Source organism: Phascolarctos cinereus, unplaced genomic scaffold, assembly GCF_003287225.1.
Source record: "Phascolarctos cinereus isolate Bilbo 61053 unplaced genomic scaffold, phaCin_HiC Scaffold_2;HRSCAF=192, whole genome shotgun sequence".
In the NCBI taxonomy this organism is placed as follows: domain Eukaryota; kingdom Metazoa; phylum Chordata; class Mammalia; order Diprotodontia; family Phascolarctidae; genus Phascolarctos; species Phascolarctos cinereus.
This window is the reverse complement of record NW_027555625.1, coordinates 413,817,097-413,828,423: the sequence shown is the minus strand read 5'-3', so window position 1 is coordinate 413,828,423 and position 11,327 is coordinate 413,817,097. Positions and strand designations below refer to the sequence as shown.

At 38.8% G+C, this 11,327-nt stretch overlaps 1 protein-coding gene across 1 annotated transcript; it reads left to right on the top strand.

Annotated features, from left to right (window-relative positions):
* Positions 1–3,332: 3,332 nt before the first annotated feature.
* Positions 3,333–10,787, top strand: LOC144455716 (ovomucoid-like). Its single transcript, XM_078149201.1, has 4 exons — positions 3,333–3,402; positions 4,510–4,547; positions 7,698–7,813; positions 10,718–10,787. Exons 1-4 carry the CDS (start codon positions 3,333–3,335, stop codon positions 10,785–10,787), a joined length of 294 nt encoding a protein of 97 aa, XP_078005327.1.
* Positions 10,788–11,327: the final 540 nt, after the last annotated feature.

The window sequence follows — 11,327 nt, the reverse complement described above, 5'->3', positions numbered from 1 at the left end:
AAAGTTAGAATTTCCTATTTCTCCATGCTCTTGTCATAACCAACCAAGATAGAGAAAGTGTTGTCCTAATGCCCTCACTAAATATGCAATAAAGTCCTTGTGATTTCCCTCAGAAGTGTGGCCTGAGGGTTTTGCTCTTATGGGGACTCATTGCTCTGCTAAGAGATAAGGGAAACATTTTCTTCAGGGAGAGGCAACCATAAGAAGTATCTACCAAGTCCTGGGCTAGGGGCCAGGAAGGCAGAGAGCTTACTAAGATAACACAATCAATCCCCTATGCCTGAGGGGAACAACAGAAAGGAACATATAATGACTCCTTACTTCAGAAATTCGATTTACTCTGGATCACAGACACATGACCCAGATATAACTCTCTAATCCTGAGAGATACATGGTATGTCTCCTTAAGACACAAAATCAAGGACGGCTGTTTCAACCAGTGAATCTCCTGGAAAGGTAGGCTTGTTCTCTCCATCTCTTAATCCCACAATACTGCTTTGTAAAGAGAATAGCACCATAGAGGATATGAACAAAAATTTTCTCAAAAGATTTGACGAATATTAACAATCACACGAGAGAATTTCTAAATCATTAATAATAATAAAAAAATTCAGTCAAAGCAAATCTGAGATTTTGCCTTACAACCAGCAAATTTGCAAATGTGACAAAAAAATTGGAATAGTCAGCCCTGAAAGGGTTGTGGAAACACAGGTATTCTGGTTCACTGTTGGTTAAACAATATAGGCATTGCTGTGTAAAGTAATTTGGAATTGTGGTTAGAACATTATTAAAATATCCATACCCTTTGACCTTAGATCTCACCATTAGTCATGTAACTAGTCCAAGGAGATCAAAGACAGAGAAGTCCTATATTCATCAAAGTATTTATAGCAACACTTTTTATAGTAGCAAAGATGCAATTGGGAAGTGGCTAAATAAGTTGTGGCATCTGAATATAGAATATAACTACACTATAATAAATAAAGAATACAGAGAAACACGAGAAGATATGTGTGAATTGATATCAAATGAAGTAAACAAAGATACACACACAAACACATACACATATGTATATGTATTTATATACATATGTGTGTATGTGCATATATATATACATATATACATGCATACATACATACATATACATGAACAAATTGGCCTTAAACACTAAATAAGAAAATATCCCTTCCTCCTTTGTAGAGATAAGGAACTATGAGCGTGGATCACTGAATATTATATCAGATTTGTTTAATACATTGATTAGTTTTGCTGATCTTTTTGTTTTAATTTCTTTTTTAATACTTTCTTTTTATAAGATTTCTCACTAAGTTGGGGAAAGGAAGAGATGATATTTAGAAGTGGCTAATATGAAATCAAAAGATAGTTTGAAATAATGTTTAAAGGGGTGTGGAGAAGTTATTGAAATCATCAAGAATGGAGTCATCAGGACCTAGACAAGACTAATATTGACTATCAGAACAGTGAAGAGGGTTCAAATGTCAGATACTGAGTTGGAAAACCAACTAGACTCTCTGACTGCATATAGCAAGTGATGCAAAGAGAAAGTAATGCAAGTACAGTAGAACTCAACATCTGTGAGCTTGGGATTAGCTGGTTGATGGCAGTATCTTTGAGAAATAAAGAAAATATAGTTATGTTTTCATGTTTTATTATTCTGGACTTCTCTCTTCATGTGCCCTCATCTCCCTCTCTCAACCCTTTCCCTCTTAGTCCATCTTTGTTCATCTACTTTCTGAATGCCTTCCCCATCACCACCTTCTTTCTAGTATTGTCCTCTATGGTACCCCTCTTTTTCTCTAAATCTTCCATCCTCTCTCTTTTCCTTACTCCTCTAAATCCTTTCATTTCTGATCCTCCTCACAGTACTATTATTACAGAATCATAGGTGGAGAACTGAAAAAGACCTTAAACACCATCTAATCAAACCTCTTCATTTTACAGATGAGAAGCAATGCCCAGAAGGGTTAAGTGACTTGTCCAAGTAATGACTAGAATAGGGATTTGAACATAGGCTGCCTGCCTCCAAATCCAGTGCTCTTGCTGTTTCTTGACCCTTTGTATAGTCCTGAGGCATTGCCAAAAGGGCCAGCCAGGGTCTTTAGCCTTCTTCCCTACCTGCCAGCAGCCTAATCCACATCCTTGTCCATCCCATTTCAATCAAAAGGGGAGGCTGTGACTGGGTATGAGGAGGTAGGAGTGACTACTCTCTGGGGTGTGATAGCTCTTTTATCTCTTCTATCCCAAGTGGGCCACTTTGGACATAAGGATGGAGAGTAATGGGCTAGGCTTTCTCCTGCTGTAAGCTCTCAATACATCTAGAACCTCTAGATATCTGTTATCAGGAAGGTGGGAGAGGGATTTGGTTATTAGTACTAGGAAGAGATGCCCATATAAATGATTAGGGCAAATAGAATGTTCAGGAGGAGTCTCAAATTTTCAGATGGTGTAAAGTAAATGACTGAATCACCAACCCTGCCAACTTCCCAACATAAATAATGTATACATTAGTAAAGAGTGTCCATTTAGAATGTCCCTGCAGCAGTGTGGGATCTCCAAAACAAAGGAGCTTTAGGACAAGACACTAGAAAGGGCCCTGGATTGAAGTCAGGAAACTTAGATTTGAATTCTAGCTCTGTTATTTATGTGAACTTAAGCAAGTCACACAATCAATCATGACTTCAATTTGCTCATCTGTAATATGAGGGGATTTTGTCAGAGGATCTACAAAGTTCCTTCCAGCTCTAAATCCATTGGTCCCATGAAGTCAAGGTGCTATCCTCAAATCAAAGCTTAGAGCTACAGATTTCTTCCTTGTCTGAGCCATGTTTCCATCATGAATGAACTAAGATCCTTGTGTCTGGGCTGTGCAAGGTGGGGTTTCATTTCTGGAGGAAGTGGGTACCCATCTGCAAATTACGCTGCTTGCTGCTACACTTGGGATGAAGGGGATTAAGTCAGCTGCAAAGGCATCTAGCATCAAATCCCAGGCCCAGTGACCGTTCTTGGTTTGGGCTCTTAGGAAGAAGCAGATACTTACCTGAAAACCACAGACCCCTTCCTCACCAAGATAGGTGAGGGAGGAGGAACCTCCCAGATGGTGCTAGATGTTAATGGATTAGTCCACTAACAATCAATTTTGGTGGTCAAGAGGATGAAGCTAAGTAAAAGGCTGGTGGAGGAACTAAGATACTAGTCCCTTCTTCCTCGAAGAATCTGAATCTCTCTAAAAAAATGACCAATATGAAGTTTTCTATTTGTGAGTTTATGTTTGTTTTTCCTACAGAGAATCAAGTACAATCTGAAAAGACTAAATGGCATTTTTGCCACCATCAACTAAGACTATCTTGGGGTTCTTCATCTTGATTCTTTTCGGATTCACAGGTGAATAATGTTCTGAATCCTGGTTGGGAGACTTTTTACCCACCAGGAACCATGGAAAGGAACCCAAGTGTCCTAGAACACATAATTTCTATTAGCTTTGGGGACTCTGATCTTGGGTTTCAAAATAGAAATTTTTAAAATATGGTGCCCTGAATTTATTATAAAACAATAAATTATCTTACTAAAGTGCTGTATAGATTAGCAACCATGAATTTTATAGAAGGAAAATATTCTTTGTTCATGATGATGTGGGATGAGCTAGTGAAGGAAGGGTTTTGTTTATTACCAAGAACCTTCAAGTTTCCTATATATATATACTACATTGGAACTGAAGTATTCTCTGAGCACCTGCATTGAATCCATTCTTCTTAGTCCTTCCCAGAGCCTATCATTCCCCTCCCCCCACTAGCAGAACTACTCCTCCAATTCCTGCTAGGATCATGGACAATGAAAGAGCATTCTTTTATTCAATCTTGGATAGTGTATCCTTGTGCCAACCAGGTATCCCTTTTGAACTCAAAAAATGTTAGTGGTTCCCTGTTGCTGCCAGGATGAAATGCAAAGTCTTCAATCAGGCATTTAAAGACCTAGACAGTCTGACTATAACCTATCTTTCTAGACATTTCATATTGCCTTTTAGACTCCTGAAAACACAAGGTTCTATTGTCCATAGTTCTAGAGTATTAAGTCTCTATGACAGCTTCCATAGGGAATGAGGATGATTGTCGTCTCAAGCAGACTTAGATATATGAGGTCCATTTGTGAGTTAAACTGAACATGGTACCTCTCCTGCTCCTATGCTCTCTCAGAGTGTCCCCTACATTTGGAATGCACTTCTTCCTCACTCTTACTGCTCAGAATCGTGCCTTCAAAGCTTGGCTTAGATGACATCTAAATTTTGTGAAGCATTTACTTTTTTATGCGAAGCTTACTTCTGAATACCTTAGTTCTTGGCATTCTCTCCCTTCTGAAATTGCCTCTTATGTGCTTATCTATATACATGGTAGATTTTATCTTTTTTGCACATCATAGGTGCTTAATAAATGTCTTTTGAATTGAAATGATGGATTAACTTATAAATTTTGGTTTTCTATACCTTGATTGTAGGTATTTTCAGCAAACTGAAAGAACCCTCTTATGAAAAGGTAAGATTATCTTTCTATAATGTAAATCAGGCTTTAGGTCTAATTTTCATTCATGATTCAGAGCTTATATTTTCATGGTGAAGGTCTCAAACAAAAAGAAATAATACTGAGATGTTGGTAGGAAAAAAAAATAGCTCTGGATCTAGGCATAGACAAGAGGTTATGTGACTCAGTGAATAGAGAACTAACATTGGAGTCAGGAAAACCTGGGATCATGTCCCACATCTGACTCGTAGTGACTATGGAAACCTGGGGGCAAGTGTCCTGAGATCTCTGGCTCCCAAGTAACTCTCTCAAATGTTCAGTTATGGAAAAAATGTCAATTTTCATTTTCTGAGGGAGTTCCTTACTGGGAGCTCCCTATACCCATAGGATAACAGGTCTGGTCAATAAACACAAAACACATATATGCAGGTATGTTTATACATTTAATATATGTAAGTTCACATATATATACAGATGTGTATGCAGATTTGAGTAGAATTTAGAATTAATTGAAAGAGATAAGTTATATGCACATGTTACATGTGTATCTATTACATACATTTAGTGAGTACAAACTACATACATACAGGCACAAGGTATATGTATGTGTGCTTCTCTCTGCTCCAATATAATGAGAAGTAGTATTTACACTTAAATGAAGGATATAGAAAGGTGTGTAACTAGGAGTTTTTACACCTCAGAAAAGCACTACAAACCATGCCCTTGACAAGTGGCACCAAAAGCACCCTAAATTGTATTTTATATGAAAGGGCAGGGTAGGTACCACCCTGTGGGGGAGACAAAGACCCCAAAGATATCATGAGGCTGATGATGGAGAGATAATCCCATCACTCCTTCCTCCCACCCCTTCCACCCTCACCCCATAGGGCCATTTGGTAGTTTCCTGTCTAACCCATCCTGTATAACTCTAACTCTTGTGTAAGTCCTATCTAACATCATTATACTCATAACTGGGTAGTAAGGTTATTTGCTTCCTCACTTTTGGCATCCTTACATCTACTAAGAGATAGAGGGAAGGGAGAGGGGTAATAACCCTTAGAGTAAATGGTTCTTTAGGAGAGATGGCTGAAAGATGACTTGAAGCAGGGGCATGAGGGGATCACTCCTGAGAGCCAATTGTTAATTTTTCAGTATGAGCATTAATACCTCAAAAATCACAGATGCTGTAAGTCAGGGCTTGTTTGTTTTGTTTGTCTGTCTGTTTGTTTATTTGTTTTGCTTTATTGTCAACAGTTAAGAAAGTAATGGATAAAATGTCAATAGTACAGATTAAACTTAAAAGTATATTATACATTTTTTTTTCTGGAGAGATGTTACCTGTTACCTGTTCATAAACACACACACACACACACACACACATACACACACACACACACACACACTCATACAATCCTTCAAGTATCAAGTGAGAGCTTAGAGCAAGAGGTGTGAGTTTTACAGAAGAAACTAAGGCCTCAGAAAATGGAAGTGAATTGCCCAAGGTGATAGAGGTAAGTTTATTTAACAGTTCCTGAAATGGAGACTGAGTTCAGGCAGAACCAGATGAAGACCAAATTGTGGTCGTTAAAGGGATAGTTCTCGGGGAAAGTCAGTTGGGAGAAACATATTTGGAAATTAAAGTGACAAAACAAGAAACATCAATAATTAACAATAAAAATGAGTGAAAAGGCACGGAGAGTAGACTGGGACTTGTTTCAATGGCTCATTAGTCCAAATTGCCCCAGCTAAGAGCTACGGTACACAAGTTTACAGTGTACAGAATAATTAAAAATTTTCCCTTCTCCCAAAATGCTGGACTTCATATTTACAAAAGAATACTCTACTCTTCATTCATCTGGTTGCCTCCATAAATGCCATTGAAATAAGGGCCCCAGATGCCCTATCTTGGTTGTTTCTCACCTTTAATTTATAATCGTTGCCATACTCTGGCATCATCCTGCACATGTCCAATCTCCCCTTTGTCGAGCAGACTCTTCTGGCTTCCTAGCAACAATCTGGCTACATGTGTGAGTCAAGGGTCACCAGGTTATACTGATAAGTTCTTGATACCTGGCATTCTTGTGCAGGGATACTCACCCACCCAACCCACCTCCACCCATTTTCTGATGTCTAGCAAAGCCTGTCTGGGTCTTGATTCCAAGAATTATTTCTTGTCAGAACTTTTATTTTCTTTGTACAGGAATGTGAAATTCCTGATGTTGGATCTTCTTCCACCCATATGATCCAGAATCCACTTCTGACTTAACAGATAAATCTTAGGATATTCCCTAAGGCGCATTAAAGTTAAGTGACTTGCCCAGAGTTACATAAATAGTAAATGTTACAGATGGAACTCGAACCCAGGAATTTCTGACACTAAGCCTGACACTCATAGGATCATTGATTTAAAGCTGGAAAGGACCTTAAGAGCCATCAAGCCCAATATTTCCATTTTATAGATGAGGAAACTGAGAATTAAGTGATGATACAGCTAGTAAGTGTCTCAGGATTCAAACCCAGACCTTCTTGACTCTTTTAAGTCCAATGCTCTATTTACTGCACATGTTGCCTTTCTTGAGGCTAGGGTTAGGGTAGGGGTAGGGTAATATTAAGTCTAGACAGTTCTAAAAATGAGCCACAACAACTAAAGTTAAATGAAAAGAATATATAAGAGGTCTTATTCTAGTAGAATAATTGCTCAGCTCCTCCCTGCCCTGTGTTACTGTTGTTGTTTTTAACACTGTTGGTTAATGTAACAATGCTATAGATACTTAGAATAGGGAAGATCACCAGGGGCTGAGTGGCTGGAGTGTTTTCTGAAGAGGTTTCATAGAACTAGTCCTTGATTGATGGGTGGAATGTGAAACCAAAAACAGTAACTTCTCTACTAGAAGCAACCTTAGGGTCTAGGACATAATAAGCTAATTCAGATTTGGTAGGTGGGGAGAATGGAGATGGGGAAGGAATTGAAGTTCTTCCCATTAAGGGAGACATTTTGACTTCAAAGCATAATCTTATATACAGAATGTAGTTTTAGATTGGCTTGGTTCCCCTCACAGCCCTGGCACAAATCAGATCCTGCTATAAGTTGGTTTCCCAGGTACAGGATGCTCTGCAGACACTGGTTTTGAGCTCCATGCCACCATGTCTTTGTTATTCTTACAGTATCTTTGTCAGAAGTACCCAAGAGATTATGGACCTTGCTCAAGGAATTATGACCCAATTTGTGGTAAAGATGATGTGACCTATATCAATCTCTGCTTTTTTTGCTGGACATTTTGGTAAGTGCAGAAAGTTTCAAGATGGTTCTCCCTCTGTCCTGCCAAGTGATTAGCAGGATCCTAGGATCCACCGGAAGCATTCATTGCCCCATCACAAAATTCATTTGGAAACCTACTATAGTAATGGCAGTTACCATTATAATTAAAATTCCTCTGAAATAACTAGAGGGTCTATACTCTTTCTGTGCACAGAACTCTCCACTCCTGAATCCAGTCTGGTATTTGAGGTTGTCTTATTGACTACCTAGGGTAGTCTTGTCAATTATAATAACTGTAGCCCAGTCTATAGTTCTTTCTGGTTTACCAGCTGTCTCTTAGTAAGCTGTTCTCTTAACAACCCTGCAAGGTATATAATACAACAAGTACCTCCTCCTAGTTAACCAAGTGAACCCTATACTCTCCTCTCTTTTCTCATCCTTTGCTACCTTGTTCTATCACTGCTCACCCCCAGCCAAACCCCAAACCTGGATAAGTCAGCTGCCTCTCTACCTTCATTTTCTCAGCTGAATGCCTTTTCTCATACTTTACCAGAACAATTTGAGGCCAGTGATCTTTTTGTACCTTTCTTTTCATCTCACAATCCTTTGACATTGTCCCCCACTATTGCTTTTACTTCAATGTCTGGCAAAGGGATGACTCTTGCTAATTCCTAATCCTTCACATGTCCCCTTAATATTGTACCTTTCCATCTTCTCTAATTGAAGATGCCACCACCCATCAACTTCTCTAAAGCCTTTAGTTTTTCCTTGTCTACCAGTTACTGCTTTACTGCCTACAATACCACTAAATTTCCCCAAGACTCAAAAATCCCCCTATATCCTACCAGCCCACAATCTTTTTATCCTATACTTTTCTGACATTTCACAGTCAAAATCCTTGAAAAAGGTGTCTACACTCATTCACTCCACTTACTATCCTTTCTTCTCATTACTAAACTGAAATTGCTTTCTCTTAGTTATCAATGATTTCTTAATTACCAAATCTAGTGGCCTCTTCTGGAAAACTTATCCTTCTTGATATCTCTGTAACATTTCACACTCTGGAAGTCTCTCTTATTCCCTGACCACCTGCTTGAGACTGATTTGTCTTAGTTTCCTTTGTTCTGTCATGAGCCTTTCCATCATGAGAGGACTTCATATCCTCTCACTTTGTGATCTCATCAACTCCCATGGCTTCAATTATCATCTTTATGCCGATGATTCCCAGTTCTATATGGCCAGTTTTACTATCTCTCCCAACTGCCAACCCCACATAGTTAACCACCTGGGAGATCTTTAAAAGTGGATGTCCATGGGGCAGCTAGGTGGTGCAGTGGATGGAGCACCAGCCTTGGAGTCAGGAGGACCTGAGTTCAAATCCGGCCTCAGACATGTAACATTCACTAGCTTGTGTGACTCTGCACAAGTCATTTAACCCTAATTGCCTAGGCAAATAATAATAATAATAAATAAAATTGGATGTCCTGTAGGCTCCTCAAAGCCAAAATGTCAAAAACAGAAAGCTCATCTTTTTACCCAAAATCCATTTCTCTTCCAAGTTTTCCTATTATGAAACATTGCCCTTTCAGTTACCAAGGTTCAAAACTTTCAGCATCAGTCATTCTCAATTTCCCACTCTCATCCACATAACTAATCAATTGGAAAATCTTAATTCCTCTTCCCCCACATATCTCAGACCTGTCCTCTTCTCTACCCTTACACAACCATTACCTTCATATGGGCCTTTACCACCTTTCACATGAACTGTTGCAATAGCATACTATTTGCTTTTCCTGCCTCAACTAATTCCCCCAAACATAGACGTGAATAAATCATGAGACAGATGTGTTAGTAAGAATATTCCCCCAGGATTTTCCAGCATACCTGAATCCATGTTCTATGCAAGCTTATGTCACCTCTACAATCTACCCATCAAACAGTCTCTGAAATGATTTTGCTAAGTACAAGTCTAACTAAGTCACTACCCTACTTAATGAACTCTAGTGGTTCCCAATTACCTCTTAGTATCTTGTATAAAATACTATGTTTGACATTTTAGAAATTGTATTCAGATCCCAGCCCTGCCACCCTGGGCAAATAATTTAATCTCTTCTTGCTATAGTATATGGAGTAGATAATCTCTTGGTCCATCCATGGTCTAAATCTTCTAATTCTATGACTTTGTTTTGGGGGGGGGGGGTTGTCTGTTTGTTTTGGTGAGGCAATTGAGGGTAAGTGACTTGCCCAAGGTCACACAGCTGGTAAGTGTTAATTATCTGAGGCTGGATTTGAACTCAGGTCCCCCTGACTCCAGGGCCAGTATTCCACTGCACTACCTACCTGCCTCCGCTCCCATGACTGTTTAAGTAAAAAAGACACCCCCACTTAATTCCCAGGCAACATCATAACATTTACTCAGGAATCACAATGAACTGGAATTCTCCCCCTTGAACTCACATGTATATTCCAAACTATGGTTTTATTATCTACTCAAGAACATTTCAAATGCAAAGATTCAGCCTTCCTATTCCTTCAGTAGAAGTGTATGTAGTGGGGCCATAATTGAAGTACCCTTCAGATGAAAGTCCAGGCATCAAATGGATCTCAGCTGGTTCTAAAGACACTGCCGGCTGCCTAGTTGTAGTTCCTGGTGTTCAATGAACACTGGGCAAACCAAGATAATATGGACTAATTGGTTGCATCCAATCTTCCTGTAACTTGCAAAAATTTTCATGCTCCATGGGAACATAGAGGGACATGATGTCTATATTGGACCAAATGACCTTGTTTCTTACAATGGCTTTAATGCCCAAAATCAGTGTTCACTCTTCTTATATGGCAAAGGCTGTCTGAGAAGTTTCATCTCGACCCCCATAGGATAGTGCTCAGGTTCTGTTTCTACATGGAAATTTTTTTCTTTCTTCAGGAATGAATATCAAGGAAGAGTACATTTTAGGAAGTTTGGTCGCTGCTCTCAAAGGGAGACATTGTTTTGAAATGATTCTTTGGACCTTTCTATTCCATGAACTGACTACAGACAAATACATTCTCCTCAACTGGTCTTACCTGTTTCTCAATGACTGTATGAAATTTCTTTAAGTTTTATTCAGAAGAAATCTTTTTCTGATTATTCCTATTTTTGAAACCATAAGATATCAAGTCTATATTCATTCCCCCTCCTGCCCAAACATACTTAATTAAAATTCTGTTTCTGCACTAAAGCATGACCTCATAGGAGGTCACATTTTCTACGTAGGAACATGAAGACAAACTTGTGTAAAAATGATAATGGAACATACTAGAGAGAAAGGGTGTTAATCTGTGAGTTAAAGTGACTAGGACTTAATTTTGGCTGTGTAATTAAATCATTGTGTAACCTAGGATAAGTCATTTCTTTTCTGCAAGCCTCAATTTCCCTTTCAGTAAAATGAGGGTGTTCCAGTTATGACATTCTATGTTACATGTTCTAAAACCCCTTTCCTCTCTATTATTCCTGGGTTTAACATCATGACACGTCCTAACAGCATAAATATGCT